This window comes from Oryzias latipes, chromosome 18 (genome assembly GCF_053564925.1).
Source record: "Oryzias latipes strain Hd-rR chromosome 18, Olatipes_Hd-rR_3.1".
Lineage (NCBI taxonomy): Eukaryota > Metazoa > Chordata > Actinopteri > Beloniformes > Adrianichthyidae > Oryzias > Oryzias latipes.
In genome coordinates this window covers 9,833,561-9,855,028 of record NC_136254.1, presented here as the reverse complement: position 1 = coordinate 9,855,028, position 21,468 = coordinate 9,833,561, and the positions used below count along the sequence as shown (strand labels likewise).

General features: G+C 38.2%; 2 protein-coding genes across 6 annotated transcripts; both read right to left on the bottom strand.

The window, feature by feature from the left end:
- Positions 1 to 7,060: 7,060 nt before the first annotated feature.
- Positions 7,061 to 10,301, bottom strand: LOC144987385 (G2/M phase-specific E3 ubiquitin-protein ligase-like). 5 transcript variants are annotated; one of them, XR_013651265.1, is made up of 7 exons: positions 10,107 to 10,301; positions 9,925 to 10,019; positions 9,757 to 9,818; positions 9,589 to 9,677; positions 8,929 to 9,238; positions 7,762 to 7,976; positions 7,061 to 7,678 (listed from the first exon to the last, which is right to left on the bottom strand). XR_013651265.1 is itself a non-coding variant. In XM_078936756.1 (4 exons), the coding sequence occupies exons 1-4, from the start codon at positions 8,762 to 8,764 to the stop codon at positions 7,443 to 7,445; spliced, it is 768 nt and encodes a 255-aa protein (XP_078792882.1). In that variant the 5' UTR covers positions 8,765 to 8,906; the 3' UTR covers positions 7,061 to 7,442. The 5 variants fall into 5 exon arrangements, 1 of the variants encoding a protein (XP_078792882.1); XR_013651266.1 differs by lacking the exon at positions 9,589 to 9,677; XR_013651263.1 differs by lacking the exons at positions 9,925 to 10,019; positions 10,107 to 10,301 and having other exon boundaries at positions 9,757 to 9,912.
- Positions 10,302 to 16,570: 6,269 nt separating this feature from the next.
- Positions 16,571 to 19,292, bottom strand: LOC144987306 (uncharacterized). Its single transcript, XM_078936646.1, has 10 exons — positions 18,827 to 19,292; positions 18,311 to 18,574; positions 17,886 to 18,131; positions 17,692 to 17,802; positions 17,597 to 17,612; positions 17,418 to 17,497; positions 17,174 to 17,245; positions 16,917 to 16,973; positions 16,758 to 16,820; positions 16,571 to 16,650 (listed from the first exon to the last, which is right to left on the bottom strand). Exons 1-10 carry the CDS (start codon positions 19,185 to 19,187, stop codon positions 16,571 to 16,573), a joined length of 1,350 nt encoding a protein of 449 aa, XP_078792772.1. The 5' UTR covers positions 19,188 to 19,292.
- Between the last annotated feature and the right edge of the window lie 2,176 nt (positions 19,293 to 21,468).

Here is a 21,468-nt window from a genome sequence, read left to right as displayed (position 1 = left end):
TGAGCTTTAGCTGGTATTTTTGTTGTAACTGAGAGACTTTATGAGCAGAATCAGAACAAGGAAGTGAAGACTTTAACCACTTCTGATTGGTCAGACTGATGACGCGTGATTAAGAATCCAAGAATGATTGGTGGAGACAGTTAAAGGGGCGGGACTTTTCAGAAAACGGCTTTAATTGCTGCTAAATCGCGGTACCGTCATTCTTATTAAAATATCTTTAATAGAATCAAATAAACACAAAGAAAAAAGTATTTTACGATCTTTCATATTCCTAGCTACTCAGTGTTTTATCAGGGCCTGTTTGGATGAACACATAGCTGATATCCTTGACAGAGAGGTTGTGCTTCTCATGGAGGATGCTCAGCTAGCAGATCATCTTCCATCATATAGATAGACTCGCTTTAGTTAACTTTTGCAGGCGTCAAACGACATCATCAAAAAGAAAACATGGTCTTTTTGAGAAATTAAGACAAAACCTGAAACTTAGAAGGGAAAGTGAGCAGTCTAAAGAAATGCCAGAAACAGTCAACCAGTCAGTAAATAGATCAAAACAGGTCATGAGAAACATTGAAATTGGATGAATTCACAGTGAAAATGGAGTTTCAAAGCAGATTAGAAGAAAATGAGTTGGAGAGACAAGGAAAGTGAAAGTCAACATTAAAGCAGGTTTACCTGGGATACTAAACGAAGGAAAAGCACTACTTTTTCCAGGGGGGGAAATCTATCAATCTGAGTTTGAATTTGATGTTTGGTATTTTGGACAAAATTGCTTCCCCAGAGATGTGTCAATTGAAAAGATATATAACACTGTGAAGCTCCCAGTCTTGCGTTTCTACATTGCAACTGAATTTAAAGAACTTGAAAATGATGATGATATTGATGACAATAGCCAAGATGCAAATAGTTGTGTTGGAGATCCCAGTGATATTGAATCAATTACATCAGAGGAAAGTTCTAGTCGAAATTCAAACATGAACACAGATAAGCAGTCACATTTTGCAGAACTACATTGAAACTCTATGCAAGATTTGTGCAATGTTTCCACAAGAAGCAGTTTTTGCTCTTCTTCGAACCACGAACATTCACAATCAAGCACATTTGACAATGAAATCCAAAATGTCACATTTTCTGGTGAACCAAGCTATGCAGTTCTAGTGGATCTCACTGAAGTCAATGAATCTCCGACTTCTGACCCTGAAATAATAATAGGTGCACAGCATTCATCAGAGTTAGATGTTACATCTCTCAGTGACACAATTATCTTTGGTACAGATGACATCTTGCAAAACCCTCAGCCTGTAATACCTGAAGTAACCTTGGTTCTACACCATGCAAACAGCTTCAATGAAATGATTGAGGCTTTTAGTGACACAAACATCCTGGACAAAAACTTAAACATCCGACGTTTGCTCCCCGACAATTCAGTTGAAAAAGCAACTGGCTCAGGTGTGATCAGGGAAGCCTACAGTAGTTTTTGGACAGAGTTTTAGGAGCGGTGCACCCTAGGAACAACTCTGAAAGATCCTTTCCTCAGCCATGACTTCTGTGCAGCTAAATGGAAAGCAATCGGAAAATTTTTTCAGAAAGGATTTAGAGACCGTCAGTATTTGCCTGGAGAGCAACATCTGGATAATGGATATTGTTTAATCAAAACTGGGGATCCCACATTGCTTTGACAAAACTAAAGTTACATCTCAGTATTCTGGCATCTGTAAATTAACATTTTTGACTGTTTTCAAATATTGTTCTTGAAGTTAAAAAAATAAAAATTCAGACTGCTCTCTTGTAATTTTATGTTTATATTAAAATATTTCTACTTTTATAGAATTTCACTTTACCTGTTCATACAAGGAAAGGAAGTTTGTCAAAAAAATGTGAGGAAGTTTATTTTTGTTATTTTAAGGAAAAAACAAAACATCTAATATTACTGCAATCAAAATGTCTTGTGTGCCTGCAAAACTCATGACTGTAACATTATGAGTATTTTTTGGTCTCATTCTGCATCCTGAAGGAGTCCAGTACAGTACAGTCACCTGGGAGGTGTCTTAAAGTTTTGAGAAAAAGCACATGTTCTTCATTTTACTTTGTTTGTTATGTAATTTATTTACATGAAAGAGTTCAAGTTTAACAATAAAATTGCCTGCACATACAGCAGTAGAGCTTTGTCTTCCATTGTAAGCTCACATATTTAGTCATCTCTGGGGATATTCTGCTGATCTCCTTCTAGCCCCCACAATAATTTAAATTCAAGACTTTCACTTGCTACAGGGCAGATTACAATTTTTCATACAAAGCAAAAAATATATATAAAAAATACATTTTTTAACCGTCACCCGGCTCATAACAAACTCTTCGAGGTAAAAGAGTAAGCTTTAGGACTTAGTGTAACATTTACTAAGCTTTTTAGACAAACAGAACTTCACATCATTAAACAGAACGTGCATTGGTGGAACTATTACTTTGTTTTGTTGGATTTAAGTCATATATATTTTAAGAATCTGAACCTTTAATGTGTCTGACATAAAGATTTAATTAAAGATGATGAAGTGTTTCCTTTCTTAGGTGGAATACAGTTCCACAGCACTGTAGGCATCTTCAGGAGCATTCCAGTTGTTTTCACTCATTAGCAGTATGCAGAGTTCAAAGATCTTTTCATCACAAGGGTATTGTCCTTTTGGTGTGCATTCTTCCTTACACACAGCAATGTCATCTGTGTTCACCAGCTGGAGCTTGTCCTCTGCTCCACAGAGTTGTGGCATGGAGTGGAGAAGGATGGGGCGCCCTCTGAGTAAACTCTGTGAAGGCCTTGTCATTAGCTGGTGCAAATTCCATGTTCTCACAACCTCCCCTAATTCCTCCTGTAAAGACAAAGTCATCTACACATTTTACATTGTTAAATCTGAAAATAATAATACTAATAACCTTTAGGTTCAGCTAAAAATGTTTATCTAAAAATGACTTCATGTAATATTAGGAACCTAGTAGAAACATATACAGGAGATATAGCTTCATGTCGTGTTTTGTGCTCCAAATTCTTTTGTCTAAATTGTCCGTTTTGGCTCAAACTACTACTCATCTAAAGTGTTATCTAAAACAAGTTGTTGTCAGGGAAAGATGAGAAAGGTGTTAAATATATATCTCATTAATACCTGAATTAACTGAGGAAGCAGAACTGCACCAGATTTTTGTCCAAGAGGTCGCCCGTAAAATGACCATCATCTTTGAGGGTTGGAAAAATGTCCATCCAGAACTGAGCACACTGCTTCCGAAGGATCCCCCACTATGATGCTGGAACCATAGATGAAGCTTTGTTGTCCGGCCTGATGGTCCGTATGATGTCTGCGGAGAACATTTGCATTTCTCTGATATGCGCATTTTCTGTCCCAGGATCAGCTCACAGGCGCTGAGGGCATCCTCCAACGCGCGTCACTGTGTTGATGTAATAATCAGCAATAACCTTGGGGTCGCTGTTAGTGGTATATGCTTCCATCCACATTACGTGACGACTAAATCCACAGATGCAATCGTTTATTACAATTCCATAAGGCTTTAGTTTTTCATAGGAGTCCACATGCCATAATGCGTTCAGACTAGGGTCGGGCGATGTCCCTTAAATTGCCCGTTGACGATGTATGCAGTCAACCATCGGGATGGACGATGTCATCGTGGGGGGGGGGTATTTTTACATTTTTCGTTCTTATATAACTGCTATTTGTTATTTTACTTTTTTTTAATTTTATTTCCCAACTAATGACTAATCCGCGATGATCCAGTATAAACTGAGGGAAGTGACTTTAACAAAAAAAGTAATAAACAAAGTAGAAAAGAAGTAGTCCGCTACCGCACTTAACTAGCGAAGTGGACCGGCGGAGCGCGGACTTACAGCTTTGTGTTTGATGGGAAGGGGGGGGGGGGGGGGGGGGGGTACATGAGCGGTATATGTGGGAGATTTAAGACTGCGATCCGTCCCGCAGCTCTAGGGGTACAAGCAACTGAACTCAGAACCGGGTCTAAAAGCGTGTGTCTGAGCACAGCTCGGATCGTCAGCACACACAGCGGTTTGAGCATCAAAGCAGAAATGTCGCTCAGTCCTTAGAAAACATTCAAACAATCACGTGGATTTGTGTTTCCAGTCGTGTCCCGACTAAATAAAGGCTGATGTTATTCACAGGATGCAGCGCCACCCAAAGCTAATGTTGTTAGCCCGTGTTAGCATACTGCTAATCCTGGCTTCGTTCAGAAAAAGCACTGACCACACGGATCAAAATTCAAATGATGAGCAAACAGGTGTTTCATAATAACCGTAACATTATTAAAAGCACATTTAGAAGATCGTCTCGTATTTTACCGAGCTGACATGTCAATATATATAGCCGCTCGGCGCTGTTATCATTTTGTATTGAATTGTTACATTCAATAAAGTTTGGAAAAAAAGCCGCTCGGCGGAAGTTGTATCCCCTTCCGGTTTTCAAACCCTACTGCGCATGTGCGAATGATTTATTCCGACCGAAATTGTGACCTTAGTGAACGTTTTTATATTCTGAAAACATTTTTCTGGGCCCATCTACACGGTTGGATTCTAATCCGACCATTGATCCCATCAAGATATTTTGTACATGTAACCGCGGCTTATGGCGTCGACTCGCAACGTGGCGGGGGCGTGGCATCACAATGGTGGTCTCTCCATCGGGATGTCAGTCACCCATCACGATGGACGATGATATCGTCCATCGGCACAACCCTAGTTCAGACCCTTGCATTTATCCTGCCGCAGACGGCGTGCCCGACGCAAATTTACCCCTTCAGGATCCAAAATCTTTACCAGAGCTCTAATTATCTCTTGAGAAAGAACAAAACCTCTCTGCAGTGCCTGTTGATGAAGCCATCGATATCCCTGCAGCTGTCCACTTCCAATCATTTCATCTACCAAGAAAGTTAAGATCTCCTCCAAGTCTGTGTGATGCCGGTAGAGGCCCAGTTCTCACATTGATACACAGATTCATACGATTGGCTGAAAGTAAACACGCCTGATTGTACGGTGGCCGACAGAGCTCACACTACATACAAAAAAGACAACGCAACGACATTACCCGAAGCACAACGGCATTACCCGAAGCACAACGGCATTACCCGAAGCACAACGGCATTACCCGAAGCACAACGAAATTAACCACAGCGCGACGACATTAGCCACAGCATATAAATATTAACCTCCTCAGCACAACGGAAATGACGACTATTTTTCTTCCTACTGTCGGGAAAACATAAAGTCAGTTTCAACCTATTCGGCGCTCCTGAGAGAGGTACGTGATTTTTTCTACTACTAACTATGAGGATCATAATGGTGTTTTCGTTTTCTTACTAGATAACCTAATTTCTTACAAATATACGTTTGTTTAAAATATAAATTTACCCGTGACTACTCGCCTAGCATGCTGGGTACTCATGCATGCTGGGTAATGCAGTTCTATATAACTAACATCGATACGCTACAAGTGATATTCATGTACTGTGGCAGTCGTGTTCAGTGATTTTGTGTGTTTGCCAGTCTGATAATTTATTGTCTTATTATAGGTGACAATGTACTGCCCATTTTGTGCATCTGCAGTGGTGTCCCAAGGAAGGACATTCTGTAGTTCATGTGGGAAAAATATCAGCTTCCTATACAGTGTTGATACAAATCAACAAGCCACAACAACAAGTGAAGGTAATGCTCTAAACTTTGGTCCTGTTTTTTAAAAAAAGATTTACTTACCAAGCTTACCATATATGTATTTACTACATAGGTAGAATGGAAATTTAATTGAGTTATTATATCACCAAATGACAGAGTCAATAGTTCTTGCATGGTGCTAGAGCTAACTTATTAACTTTATTTGTTTATGTCTAATAACACGGTCAAGTAAGAACTTCCACATAGATTGTAAACTATTTTGTACACTTTTTATTCACCTTAGGTGGTAATTTAAAAACACTAACATAAATCCAGTAGATGTTGTTTTCTCAGTGTTCTCAATTCTTCTCCTCAGACCCTGACACTACAATGGTGGAAGAACTTATTGCCAAGTATTTCACTGAGGGCCACAGTTATGAAGTAATAGTGGACTTTCTAGCCACCAAGCACAGCATTTCATTGAGTCTTAGCAGCCTAAAGAGAAGATTACAAGATGCTGGCCTGACCAGGAAGATTAACTACACTCCACTTTCAATTGTACAGGCAGCAATTACAGATGAACTGAAGGGATCACGGAAAATGGTCTGATGGCAGCCCTTCACTGTTGCCTGAGATCTGAGCATGGAGATGAATTTGCAGGAGCCAAAAGCCACATGTATGGAACGTCTACATCCAACCAACGCATTGAAAGCTGGTGGTCCTATTTCCGAAAGCAAAGGTTCTACTTCCCTATCCTCAATTACTTATGTTGTCTTTACTTGAGCCGACATCTTGTATTTTCTTTTAACTTTTTTGAGGTTTAAAAACATATTGACCATCTTTTTCTCTTAATGCCACTTCTCCTTCATTGTTGGAACATAATTTTATAGACAGTTGGACCTAAATCAAGGAAATTTAGGATTCTTAAAAACATTTTTTTGAATATGATTCATTTTTGCTTAATGATATGTTAAATTAAATACACTGTGCCTCTGTGGAAGACTGGATATAAACACAATTGTCCCATTACACAACCATTAGATTTTTTTTAAGTAGGGCACAAGATTTAAACACTTTCTGCAGCACCTCTTTAAATGGGACACCGTTTTAAAAGGCTATTGTGATGTTAAAAAGATGTGTACTCTTAACTAGGAGTCAGTTCTGGATGGATCTCTTTGGTGACTTGAGGGAGCGACATCTCTTCAATGGCAGCAATCTGCACACCTGTTTAGTCAGATTCTGCTTCCTGGATGTCCTGCAGAAAGAACTGGACGAATATAAGCAGTTCTGGAACACCCATACCATTCGCCCTGTTCGTCAGTCCCAGTGCCCATCTGGCAAACCAGAGGCAATGTACCGTGTGCCTCACAGGTAAGTGTTGAATATCACTATGACAAAGTCAACTGATTTATTTGAAGTAATTATTTATTTGAACAAAAAATATATGGTGTGATTACAGCAAAAGGTTGTCTGTACTTGAAATTTTCCTCTAAGGTTCAACGGAAGGAACTGTGGCTTTCCAACATCCGCAGAGGCTGTGAGACGGTTCAGCAGCCAGATGCCACCTGCAACTAGTCTGGATGCTGATGAGGATCTGGAAGCTCGCCTATGTCAGCTGCAGAGACAAAGTGGATTGCCAACTCCTCTCAACTGGGAAGCTGCCATTGAGAACTACTTAAGACTTAAGAACATGGCTAATTTGTAACATTGCCTAACTAAGGTACGTATAACAATATATAAAACAATATTTTGAATTTTTAAATCTTTCGAAATGGTTGATGGTTTATGATTAAATACATCCAAATCCGGGAGAGTTCCTGATCCCAAAAGTCATATTTTCTTTAAACGTGTTGTAGTTTTCCAGGAGAGGGAGCTTTAAAATGTTGGCACATGTGTTTGCCATGGGAAACTTTGAGCTTTCAAGGAATTGAAGTTTTGGCAGAGGTTCCAGGCCAGCAGGAGGGATGCCAGACACTCCTGTAGCAAACATGAAGATGTCTTCCAGCGTTATAACACTGTCACTTTCTAAAAGTAAAAAGAATTCATGACATAAATTTTGCTTCCAAATTTGTACAAATAAGATTTGTACATTTCGAGAGAAAACTAACCTTCACAATCCAGAAGGTAGTCTGCCCAGAAGCTGATTGTTCTTTCCTCCTGGTTCCTCTTGTTGCTTCCAGCTTCACTGAGGTCTGGTTTGAACAGGTTTTCAATATCCAAAGCAGATAGCCGTTTATCCACATGGCAGAGAAGAGGGGCCATAACCGCAGGGTACTGCTGCAGTGCTGTTAAAAAGTCCAAGCAATTAAGACCATCTTTGAATCTGGAATACAAAAACAGGTCACATGAAAAGGTTAAATGTAGGATTATCTGATAAGGTAATGAGTGAGCATTCAAATTTTTTCTGTCTAATGTGTAACAAATAATAATTGTCATTTGCCTTTCCCAGTTATAAACACACATAAAACTGAATAGAATGACTTCACATATGGATAGAAACTAACACTTTTTGATAGATGTTCCCTTACAAATAGGAAAGTAAAAAACCAAGCTACCTTTCAATTGCACTGTGGTTCCGTTCAATTATGTTCCACCTGAGGTACTCCCTCACAACTGAGTGCTTTTCCTGTAGTGATGCTACGCTTTTAAAGCACCCTGCCGTCTGCAGCATTGTGCTGTGCCTAAGCATTAGGTCTTGCAGGCTTTCCAGCGAGGATGCATTCAGTATCTGAAAAATGACAACTCTCATTTCAACTGTTTAAAATGTTATGCAAGTTAATTTCAGACGAAGTGTGCATGATCAGAAATTAACACACTTCGCGGAAGCAACCATCTGACACGAACGTCAGGCTTCCTCGTCGTGCGTTAATTTCTGATCATGCGCACTTCGTCTGCCATTAACCCCTACATATCGACCTTTAAGGGCTTCCTCAGATCTGCCTTTACCAACATCAGTGACCCTTGTACCTCTTGCAGCACTGTCCCTATAACTTCATCTTTGATGTCTTCTACAGATGAGTTGAAGCTGGACTGCCCTGACATGTAGCTGACCAGATCCTTTGAGAGAAAATTTGGTCCAGGTCCACCATGCACGATAGACACAGCAATCATCTGCCCTGCCAACCTGTATTCATTGTCTCTTGAAGCTGCTCATAGAAATTCAGAATTGTTCATTAATCTTCAATAAATACATACACATTGCAGTGTTGTTTGGCAAAGTTCTTAAAAAAAATCTTTTTTTTTTTTTTTTTAAATATGGATTATCTTAACAGTACCTGTTGAATTGTAGACAAGATATCTGCTTTCTGGAGGTCCATCAAAAATGGGTCTCTGGTTTAGCCTTCTCATGAGTAGGGAGAGAAATTCTCTTTTTGGGCCACCCATATCGATACCTTCTTCCAACCTCCCTTCATCATCAGAGAACTTTACATAAAGATCCTTCTTTTCAGAAAAGGTTCCACGCTTAAACCCTCTGACAGCTCCATCCCAAATGTCCGAACGACGATGTTGAATCTGCTGATGGCACAGTGATCAATCTGGGATGCCAGATTTGCAATTATGTTGGCTGCTGATGGTTGTTCCATTCTACAAGACACAGACAATTTATGCAATGCGGCAAGCAACAAGACACATTAATAAATAAAAAGGAGCTTAAGGTTTGAATGCCACATTGCTGAATTAAAAAGAAACTTAAAGAGTATAATTAGCCAAAAATAATAAAATGAAGAAAATATGAAAGTTGACCATAATTTAAGTGAAAACAGCACAATAAAAAGATTTTTTGTAAAGAATGCGAGCGCAGGGTATCAAACCAACAAGTTTCTGCACCAAAGATTCCCCATGTTTTTCAATGGAGGAAAAAATCCTGGAATATGAAAAGTTCAAGCATTCAACCAATTATAAAAAAAGAAAAGAAAACAGAATAGCTTTCTTACTCTGTATCTTTTGAAATGCTAAGGCTTTCTGCATCACTGCCTGACTCCTCATCCTCTATTACAACTGTGCATAGAGTTCTGTGTATGTGCTGAAAATGAACATAAATTACCATATCTTTACAATGAAGTATTAAAATGAAATAATCTGAAATTGTATGAACAAAGCACCTGTAGCATGTGGCTGTCATTGCATCTCTCGATGTTCCTGGAACTTCTGTGTCAAAAGCCACCTATATAAAAAACTGGACTGTGAGTGGAAGCTTGTATGCATATACATTCATATGCACATGATAAAACAGACAGACAAATAGGAAAGAAGGAAATGGTATCCATTACACTTGGTAATGTGTACGTTGCATTTGACTGTGCTGTAACTCCACTGATAGCGATCCCCTCTGAGTCACTCGAGTCAGAAGTGACATGTTCCTCTGCTGTAAAAACATGCATGCTCATGTCAGGAAATTCACATTACTTTAAGATAGCTCTACTTGCTTTTGAATAATATCAAAATTACTTACTTTGAGCGACAAAGTCTTCAACTGTACAAAGATAAAGTGTAATCCTTTGATAAGCCTTCCCTATTGCCTCCTTATACAGTTGTAGCGAGAAGGATGTTTGGGTCCCAGGTATATTTTTTACCTCTGTACCATCGGGGTACAGCAGAGTGTAAGGACCACCATTTAAATTTTGGTTAAAGTTTCTCATTTTTTGTTCTGCCGGTTTCTGGAGTTGTTTAGCATTGGATTCTGGCTCTACTACCAGGGGTAGACATGATCCTCGGACTGGTTTCAGAATGCTGTCCTTCCTTGTCATTAATCCAATTAACATCTACAGGAAAACATAAAGTAGGTATATAAAAATTAAAATTGACACAAATACATGTATAATTAATAACTAGCCTACATTGGAACAGAGAAATTACCTTAACATATTTTTGTTTCAAGTTTTTTTTCTTTTTGAAACAAGATCGCCTTTCCATGTCCTTGATGGATCGGAAATTCTGGAACGTAGCTAAAGCATCTGTCCCACTGCTTTCGGCTATAAGGAGAGTTCAGATAAATACATGCTCACACATCTAAAAATAAATATTTAAAACAACTTTGAAAGGAAAGCCTAAGGCTAAAAAAAAAAGAGGACCAAAGTTTAGAGCATTACCTTCACTTGTTGTTGTGGCTTGTTGAGTTGTATCAACACTGTATAGGAAGCTGATATTTTTCCCACATGAACTACAGAATGTCGTTCCTTGGGACCAGTGGCGGTTCTACCCTGAATTACTCCCCGGGCGAGACCTTCCTCTGGCGCCTTTAGGAAGCTGATGAGAGATTGCAATTCACGGCCACGGTCAGGGTGTAATACTTGGAACGAGACTGTTAAATAAAAAAAGTCTGAATAACACAGCTACAGCGCCTCTCTTTGCTTACTTAAAGATAAGCAAGACATACCACTTGTCAACTGCAACTTTTGATTAGAAGAGGCTAAAGTGTCCTCACCAAGCTGACTGAGCGGGGCGAGCTAATGAGCTAGCTACCTAACCTACCAAACGTAACTTTACCTAACCCGGTGCTAGACAAAAACAGTTAGATGCAGAGGTCACTATGTGGAGAGCTGGGTAAATTTATATTTTAAACAAACGTATATTTGTAAGAAATTAGGTTATCTAGTAAGAAAACGAAAACACCATTATGATCCTCATAGTTAGTAGTAGAAAAAATCACGTACCTCTCTCAGGAGCACCGAATAGGTTGAAACTGACTTTATGTTTTCCCGCCAGTAGGAAGAAAAATAGTCGTCATTTCCGTTGTGCTGAGGAGGTTAATATTGATATGCTGCGGCTAATGCCGTCGCGCTGTGGTTAATTTCGTTGTGCTTCGGGTAATGCCGTTGTGCTTCGGGTAATGTCGTTGCGTTGTCTATTTTGTATGTAGTGTGAGCTCTGTCGGCCACCGTATGATTGGCTGTTGAATTCAATGAGGTATATCACTAGAGGAGACATCACGTGATTCCTCATGGGAGGAGAGCACCGCCATCTTGGTGAGGTCAACTTACTGCTGCAGTGAATGCATGTGATTATATTTTTTGCATAATACCAGTTCATTGTTTGGGTTTCAACTGCCAAAATCAGAGAAATGAGTCCATGAAGGAGGAAGGTATATCATTTCAAAGGTAAGTGCTATCATTTTTTTCTTTTTATGCTGCAGGGGCTTCATTAATCGTACACATGTTGACATGCATGATGCTGCAGGGCTGTTATCAACATGCTGCATGATGTACGGATAATTTGCTGTCGACATAAATGTACATTTTATTTTGCTAAACCTGTATACAGCATACTAGGCTATTATAGTAATATAGATTTATACATTTCTGACTCAGTGACTGAACTTTTCTTGCAGGTTTCCAAAGGATTCAGACTTAAGGAAAAAGTGGATCTTAGCAATAAAAAGAGCTAATCCAGATGGATCACTGTGGTTACCAACTTGTAATACAGTCTGGCTATGTTCAGAACATTTTGTGGAAACACATTTTGATAAGAGGCCAGACTGTTTGCTTGAAACCCGACACCATAACATCTGTGTTACACAAATTGATCACTCACATGAATCACTATAAATCTATTGTTTTTATTTGTTGATGTTATTGTTTTTTTAGGATAAAGCTATTGTTTACTTTTGTACTTCTTTTGAAAATTTTATTATTATTATTATTATTAATAGACTTATTTTTTATTGTTTATTTACTTATTATTTATGTATTGTAATTATTTATTGTTTGCATTGACTTACTATTGATTTAATATTATTATTACTATGATTATTATTATTATTATTATTAATAGACTTGTTTTTATTATTATTTATTAACTTATTATTTATTTATTGTTATTATTTATTGTTTGTATTGATTCACTATTGATTTATTATTATTTGTATATTATTGACTTATTGTTGGGTAACAATGCATTTTCATTAAAGTTTGAGCTTTTAAGGCTGACTGTTTCTCTTCTTTAACAACAACAAATGATGTATCTATATATATATTATATATATAAATATAATGTATTTACATATATGTATAAATATATATATAACTGTAAAAATATATATAGTATATAAAAGCTACTTAGACACCTCTAAAAGGAATAGAAATCATTGCCATGTGGGCGTCGTCGACCTCACCAAGATGGCGTCACGCTCCGCCACCGTCGGCCAGGCTTCTAAAACGGGCGTGTCTCCTCTAGTGATATAACTCATTGGTTGAATTAATACATTGACAGATACATTAACCATTGAGGACATTTCAAATCAAATCAACCTTTATTTATAAAGCACTTTTACAACAACACAGGTCACTCAAAGTGCCGTGCATAAAATACAACAAAATTTAAAAACAAGATGACAAGACAAACAGTGCCGACCCCCCCCCCCCCCCCCCCCCCCCCACACACACACACAGACACACATACGCACACCATGATAATAAAAAGTAATAAAATGATGGAATCTAGAGACCTGGCTTCCTCCTGAAGTGGGGAAACGATATTTTGGGGACATGTCCACATCAGTGACCCCCCCACCCAAGTTCACAGAGAACACTACCACGGAACCCCCAGATCCAATCAAAAGAGTCAGACCCGGGACATCCCATTGCAGCGACCCCGTTCACTGAGAAGGGTCAGTCACTGATGTGGAGGATCCCTCAGAGGAAAACACTGTAAAAAAAATGTAAAAGGAATAAAATTAAAATATATATAAAACATGGACAAAAAACAAATAAATACATAAACCTTAATAGGCATATGAAATAGTAAGAGCGATTTAAAAATTAATAGAATGAATAAATAAATAAATGTATTTACATACACATATAAAACTAGTTAAAAGAAAAATAAATAAATAATTAAAATATTTAAAAAAAAATCCTAAAATTCAACTAAAAGCTAAATTAAAAAGGTAGGTCTTAAGCCTTCCTGTAAAAACATGAACAGTCTCTGCAGCCCTGAGGCTCTATGGGAGGCTGTTCCACAGGCGAGGTCCGTAAAAACTGAATGAGGCCTCGCCGTATGTTTTAGTTCTAACTTCTGGAATAACCAAAAGGCCGGTCTCAGAGGATCTCAGGGTCCGCGAGGGCTCATACTTTAAAATCCTATCAGATAAATATGAAGGCCCAAGACCATAAAAACATTTGTAAACTGATAAAAGAACTTTAAAATCAATCCTGAAGCACACAGGGAGCCAATGCAGCGATTTTAAAATGGGTGTAATGTGTTCCCGCCCCCTGGTCCTCAACACGCGTTTTGCTGAATTTTGCAGCAGTTGGAGGTTTGATATTCTTGTTCTGGGAAGACCAGAGAGCAGGGCATTACAATAATCTAGTCTGCTGGAAATAAAAGCATGCATTAGCACCTCTGTGCTGGCAAGACCTGGCCAGTTAATAGAGTCTCAATATTCACCACACGCATTTCTCACAAATACAGAGAGATTCACAAATGAGAGGCGATTCGTAAATGCACATTCTGTCATTCATGTGATTCATACATTACAAGTGTTCTTCAAAATTATGTTTGTGAAACAGTTTGTGTGCATTCGTGAAAACACCTCATGTGGATATTTGAATTTATGTTACATGTCTGCATCAATAAATCTGTAAATCAGTTTATATGCATTTCTGATTATTGAGACAGAATTAACTCCATACCCCTCAGACCATCACCAGGACATTCATACACCAGTGGAGCCACACTGGAGGCAGGGAAGGTGAGGTGTCTTGCCCAAGGACACAACAACAGTTAGCAGGGGGGAGTGGGGGTTGAACTACTGAGCCTTGGATCAGTGGACACCCTGCTCACCCACCTGAGCCACTAAGGTCAGAGAAATGAATCAAGTTCTCAGAGGGGAATTATCTCAGAGGTTTTTGCAGGTTTGTTGAAATCCTCCATAAAAATGAAAAGTTCTGTTGACAAAACATCTGAGGTTGATTCATTCTGTTGTTCTGTGTCTCTGTTCATCAAGAATGAACATGTCATGCAGTTCAGGAAATGATGCAGCTTGTTGATGTTTTATTCTTCAAGGATCTCTCATCAGCTCACAGTGAAAACTGAAAAATATTACAGATAAAAATACTAGAATGACAAGAACAGAAATGATGAACACAATCAAAAATGCACGTGTGACCAAAGTATTTATTGATATAAAAAAGTCCAAAGAAACCAGTTAATATATACAGTATATATATTTATATTTTTATCATCACACAATTATAACATGAAAAGTATATATATTTATATATATATATAGTTTTTAAATGTAATAAAAAATCTTAACCCCCCCCCCCCCCCAAAAAAAAAAACGAGCATCTTTCTAAAGCGCAGAGCGACAAGAGAGAAAAACTACAATTTTCTTTGAAGTTTTTCTGTTATTAATGTTCTTTTTTATCATCTGTTAGCATTTTAAAGACCCACTCTAATGAAAACTATGTTTTTGGTGTTTTTAACAGGTTCTTACAGCATTTCTCTAATGATGGAGGATATTTATAAAGAAAAATAAGTTTAAAACTGCATTTTTGAATGAAATCTTTGTGAATGAGGAGCAGATGAAAAAATGCCTCTTGAAGAACCTTGTAGGTGTGATGTAGGTGCTACAATCTGTGGGCCACTAGTTCCCTGCTCTGCTCCATTCTGATGCATCACTTGTAGACGACTAGATCCATGAACGTCTTTGTTTTCCTCGTCTGAGCTGAAATCTGGATGAAAACTGTACGACTGGATAGTTCCAGTATTGCTCGCCATTGTTGTTGCACCGCTAAAGTTAGTTTGAGGGGCTGTAAGCTAGCTGGAGAGAGTGTAAGCAGAGAATGATGGGAAAAGGGGGCAGGCTTACTCCATGCCAAAATTCCTGCTCAAAATTCAGAAAACCACATAAGTTTATTGATTTTGGTAAAAAATGGCGTAATCATAATTCAAAGACCACTGGGAACGCTTTCAAAATAGATCAAAAGATGATCAGAGTGAGACTTTAAGTTGAATCTGTTTGGTTAGTAAACTTTAACATATTCTACATTATAAGAACTTAAAAAAAGTTTAAAAGTACATCAGAAGGTTAAAAAAGTAATCATGGAGAAGAATAGTCTCAAAGTCTGACCATATAAGGACTCAGACTCCTTCTGCAGCGTTCAGTTCAACAACAGAACAAGTCCAGTTGTTTCCTGATGGTTCTGGTGGAAGTAAGACTCTGTCTGAAAGTCCAGACTGACCTGGATCTGGACGTCCAGGATCTTAAAGGACAGAAAAGTCTGAAGCTCCATGTTGTTCATGATCAGCCTTGATAGAGCAGACTGTGTGAACCAGAGACATCAGCTGATCCTGGACTGCAGCTGCAGACTTGGTTGATGTTGGAAAAACTAACAATCCAGAGAAAATCTCAGCAGATTCAATTCATCCCTGAGTTCCTTTAGGATTATATGTTAGGCAGCTGCAGGAAAGTTGTTAAGATCATATATGAAATAAAAAAACTGAACAAAAATACTAAAATGAGACCAAAAGAGAGGCAAACATTTGGATCCCTGCAAACGTGCAGCTGTCCTAGCAGCGCCACCTACAGGTGAGACGTTTGTTCATCACATTGATGGATGCTGCTGGCTCTGTGGATCTACAAGAAAAGCCAAAATGCAGAGTTACTCAGCAGCTGAGGGTGGAGCATGGTCTTGATGCAGAACCTACATCAACAAATTCAAGTTTCTATCATTTCTATCAGATTTGATCTCTAGAGAATCAGATGGAAACTTACCAAGTGTTTGTCCTCATTGAACTTCAGAGTAAAGCATCTCATCAGCTGAATGAGACCATTTTCCTGTCAGAAAATCAAATCAAATATTAAGTAGAAACTGGAAAACAATAAAGACAGTTGTGTTCATTTCACATTGTGACAAGTGAATGACTTGAAAACATTGACTTGAATGAATCCTGCTGTTTCCTTTCCAGCAGTTTTCAGTCAGTGAAGTTACACAGATGAAGATTTGACTTACCTTTGTTTTTCTTCCTGATCTGTGCATACAGCTGACTGCCATCTAAAAGCAAACAACATCCAACATGACAGAAGCTGACAGCCTGACAGTCATTTGGAAAGGCAGCTGCATGGATGGAGAAGATGTTTCCATGTAGTGGCAGATCTTACCTGCAGACGCTCCTGTCTTCACATCAGAGTAAACTGTCTCCTCTGCTGCTTTCTGTCTCTTTTCTGTCAGAAAACATTGGATTTGACTCAACTGGTTCATAAATCTATCTTGAAGCTTTTTTGGGGATAAATGTTGAATAAATGCTTTGATTTTCTCACTTTTCTTAGTGACGGTTTTAAGCTTGATTGAAGAATATGTAACCTTCCTGGATTCACCTGAAACATCAATTATTCATATTTTTATATTTGGATCATTTCTTCTTTCATCTAAAAGTCTACAATAAAAAGATGTTTTCTTTTATTTGTTTTTTATTTGTCTGATAGAGAAAATCTGTCATTTTTGTTCCACAGAATAATAATTTAGATGTAAATGAACAGATAAATTTTCTTAATCCTGACTGATTCTTTCATTTTACCTTTGTTTTCATCTTCTGGATCAGTTTGAATCTCCTCAGGACCTTTGTGTGATTCAAACAGAGAAGAACCACCTTAAAAAGGAATTTCACAAAGACAGAATCAACCTCTTCTAAACCAACAGGAACAAAATGTTTCCATCAGTTTCCAGATCAAACATCAAGAGATGAAACTGTTCTGTTCAGTTCATTTGTTCTAAAGTCAAACTTCTAGAATAAATCCAGATCAGTCAAAGTTTAGACTAACCATGGAGGAGCATGGAGTCATTTCTGTGCTGAGCTTCTCTGTGGTCTGCAGCAGAGCTCTGGTTGTTGTCCTGAGAGCTGCTGGAAGAAAGAAATAGAAAGATTAGAATGATTGAAAACATCATCTCCAAGAAAATCATCTGTCACACTTTAAACATAAAAACACAGAGCTGCACAAACCTGATGATGTCTGAATCTGGAAAAGAAATAAAATCTGTTATTGATTAACATGAGATTATTATGAATATCATCTAATAATCAATAATATTTCTCACCTCTTGATCTTTTGTAGAGAAACCACATCATGAATAGAAAAATGACCAAAACTACAGAAGTTAGAGCAACAACCAAGACAGGAAATGAGGAGCTGTCAGGTCTGGATGTAGCTGTAAAAAAACATGTTTTATTCAAATATATGTAAATATTATCACCTAAAGGATTTCCAATGAATCAATAGAGATTTGCTGACATGTTACTGCCAACCAGCTCTGTGGTGATTCTTTTCCTGAGGATTGACACTTGTAGAAGCCTTCATGAGACTTTGACACTGCAGGGATGATCATCTCCACTCTGCTCTCACTTTGGATGATTGTGTCATTTTGATAGAAAAACACTTTAGAAAGAAGATTTTCTGTCCTCAACTTGCAGCCAAGAGTAACAGAATGTCCCTCAGTCACAGGATGGACAGGACTCAGCAGGAGAAGCTCATCATCATCTGGAAACATCAACATTCATCTTCATCACATATGATCCCAACATGTTTGACGTCTGCTTCATTCTGCTTTGACATCCAGTTGATCATCTAAATCCATCTTCAACTTCTGCATGTGTTTCAAATCAATCCAATGATGAAAGTCAAGCTAAAAATAGGAATCCAAACATGTTTCCACTCACAGTGTCCAGTGATGTTGACTGCGTTGCTGAATGCTGATCCAGACTCACACCAGTACACTGCATTACTGGACTGGATCTTCTGAACATGACATGTTGATCCATTCATTGTTCCCCAGTCAGAACAGAATGACAGGAAGTCAGGAAGCAGAAACCTGCTGACTCTCCACTCAGCAGAGTTTCCCTCACAGCTCAGTGAGACAGAGTCAGAGGTGAAGTGTTGGACTCTGTCAGGACTCACTGAGAGAGACGCTGATGGATGAAGATCTGAAAACAAACAGGATGAAGATCAGCACACTTTAGCTTCATTTGGAGAGCAAAGAGACACAAAAACAAATGTGTTTCAATGGATTTCATTTTCAATGAAAAGAAACATTTGTTTCCAACATTTTGAATGACAGTTGACTGTTAGCAATAAGTGGAAACAAGCAAACTAAAGAGCAGAATCTGACAGCATTAGAAATGTGAAGAGAAATCATTCAGTGTTGACAGAAATGAATCAACAATCAGAAGTCTGACCTCCAGACCAGACAAAGTGAGGTTGACTGTAAAGAGTGTAGAAGTGTGGCTCTCCTCTTCCAGCTCTGCACACATATCCTGCTGTGTGTGTCTGTCCATGAATGATGTAGGAGTTGTCTGCAGTCCCATTGGAGCTAGCAGGCAGCAGCTCATAGCTGTAAGAGCCAGACTTGTGTGATAGATCAGGAACAGCTTTATACCAGTAGAAGCTCCATCCTGCAGACACATGTTCAACCTCACAGCTCAGAGTCACTGAGGCTCCAGGACTCAACCACCATGGAGACACTCTCAGGACAGGTTCTGGGGGAGAAATAGTGTTGTTTTTAGTGACTTTGTTGTGTTTCTGACCAAACTCTTTCATGTGACACCTTTGGTTCTGATAGAAGAAGCTCCACAGGTTGACAGAACTCTGATAACTCTGCTGTCAGACAGAAATGAAGCAGGAGATTTTTCACTTTCTTCATGATTGTTTTGACCTCTGTGCTGCTCTGCTGTGACTTCTGCTGCTCTATGACAGAGCCTCTATGACAAACTACACTATTAGAAGAAATGATCAGCAGCTTCTCTTCAACGGAGATCATTTATTGTCAAAATTTCACTTTTACAGCTGATGGACCAACTCTGTCTAGACAGTGATCTGAACCTTTTTTCTTCAATGATTTGTGATCTTCACTGGTGTCCGTGGATTACACGAAATATTTCCACCTTTGTCATGGTTGGGAGAACACGTCAATGTAAGGGTGGGGTCATCTAAGATAACACAAGGGTTAAACTCACCAATGGTGACTGGATCACTGAACTCTGTATGATAAACTGGTTCTCCTCTTCCTCCTCTGCATCTGTAGACTCCTCCCTGTGAGACTCTGATTTGTCCATTTGAGAGGAAATCAGCATCTTGTGTTCTCAGCAGTTTGGAGGGTTTCTCTCCTCTGAACCAGAAGAAACTCCAACCAGATGATGAAGGCTTCACTGAACAACTCAGGGTCACTCTGCCCCCTACTGGAGACTTTGTGATCTTCAGTTCAGCCTTTGGTTTGTGTGCTGTGGAGTTCAAATTAGATGTATTTATCCGTCTAAACAGAGGCTAACATCTAACACAGTTGTTGTTGCTGCTGTCAGTGTGGCTCTGGGTCTTTCTTCTGGTATTTAACAAAAACATTTACTTTTAATAATAATAAGACCAAAAATAAGACATTATTAGTAAAATGAGTCATGTCAAAAACACACATCACACACAAACACATCAAACTATTGAAGTGTTCAGGTGTATTTTTGTGAAAAGTCTTTTTTCAGTTTCAGTGATATTTACTCCTCAATATAATTTCTCTCATAAAATGAGTCATGTCAAAAACACACTAAGAAATTACCTGATACACGTATAGAGACTCTGTTGCTGCACTTTTTATAATCTGAAGCCTTCCTGAGACCACAGCACTGAAAATCACCACTGTGACTTTTATCCAGCAGATTTATTTTGAAATCTTGTTGTGTGACGTCAGAATAAAGTGTCCAATCATTTCTCTTCAATGTGTATTTCCAGTCATCGGTTCTTCCTTCCTTCATGTCACATTTGAAGGTTAAAGATTCTTTAGGAAAAATAGTTGACCATTTGGGTTCAAAGGTCAATTCAGCATCTAGAACAAACACAAACACACAATTGAATTAAAAAACTCAATTTTACCATGTAAAGAAACAACAGAGAACATCTTTTACTAATAAAAGAATACAATCAACATGTTTTGTCTATAAATGCTATTTAAACTGACATTAATGTAAAAACTATGAGAAGAAACAACATTATAGTTAAATGGTGAGAGTGCAATGGTACAAAGTACTATGTCACACACATGCAGAATCATTTCTAGAGATGTTTATAAATTATTTTCAGCCATATGTGATAAACATGCATCAATAAGGAAAGTAACTGTGAGATCTAGTCAAGCTCCTTGGTTGGATGTTGATCTAAATCAACTTATGAAAGAGAGAGGATCAAAGACTTTGGTCATGTGTCACTCAGATTACTGCTCTGCTATTTGGTCAAATGCAAACAAAGATGAGCTTGAAAGACTTCAGAAAGTTCAGAACAGGGCTGCAAGATTAGCTCTGGGTTGTCCTTTTAGGACAAATACAGACTGGATGCATCCGTGTCTTTCATGCATGAACGTTCAGGACAGGTTTGCATGTAGTCTGATTTTGTTTCTGCATAAAATCTGGACTCTGCACAAACCCTTTAGCTTATTTTTGCAGCTGTTGCAAAATATAAGATATCATTTAACACTATAAGCTTCTGTTACTTTTACTCTCCCTATACCATGAACCAGTGCCCTAAAAAAACTGTCATGAAGGTCAATTACATACTGGAACATGCTGCCTTCAGAAATCAAAGTAGAAAAATGCCAAAAGAGTTTTAAAGCTAATCTTAAAAAATCGAAATTTTATAACATAATTTCGCTGCACAATTGTCATTTGTTTTAATAAAATAGATTCTCATATTTTTGTTTTTTGAGATTTATTTTGAATATATAATTTCCTCTGTATTTGTTTTTTCATGTATGTATTTTGCTGATTTTGTGTATCCTCAAAAAAAGGAAATTACCAGCCAATTAACTTTACAGAAATGTAACTTGTCATTTCAACCAGAA

Coding starts and splice junctions, on each gene's coding strand:
- LOC144987306 (XM_078936646.1), bottom strand. CDS start 19,187: ATGAAAGAGTTTGGTCAGAAACACAACAAAGTCACTAAAAACAACACT. Junction 16,821..16,916: donor TAAAACCGTCACTAAGAAAA/GTGAGAAAATCA, acceptor GTTTTCTGACAG/AAAAGAGACAGAAAGCAGCA. Junction 16,651..16,757: donor GAAGACAGGAGCGTCTGCAG/GTAAGATCTGCC, acceptor GTTTGCTTTTAG/ATGGCAGTCAGCTGTATGCA.
- LOC144987385 (XM_078936756.1), bottom strand. CDS start 8,764: ATGATTGCTGTGTCTATCGTGCATGGTGGACCTGGACCAAATTTTCTC. Junction 8,382..8,620: donor TAGGGACAGTGCTGCAAGAG/GTACAAGGGTCA, acceptor GTCATTTTTCAG/ATACTGAATGCATCCTCGCT. Junction 7,679..7,761: donor CTACCTTCTGGATTGTGAAG/GTTAGTTTTCTC, acceptor TTTTACTTTTAG/AAAGTGACAGTGTTATAACG.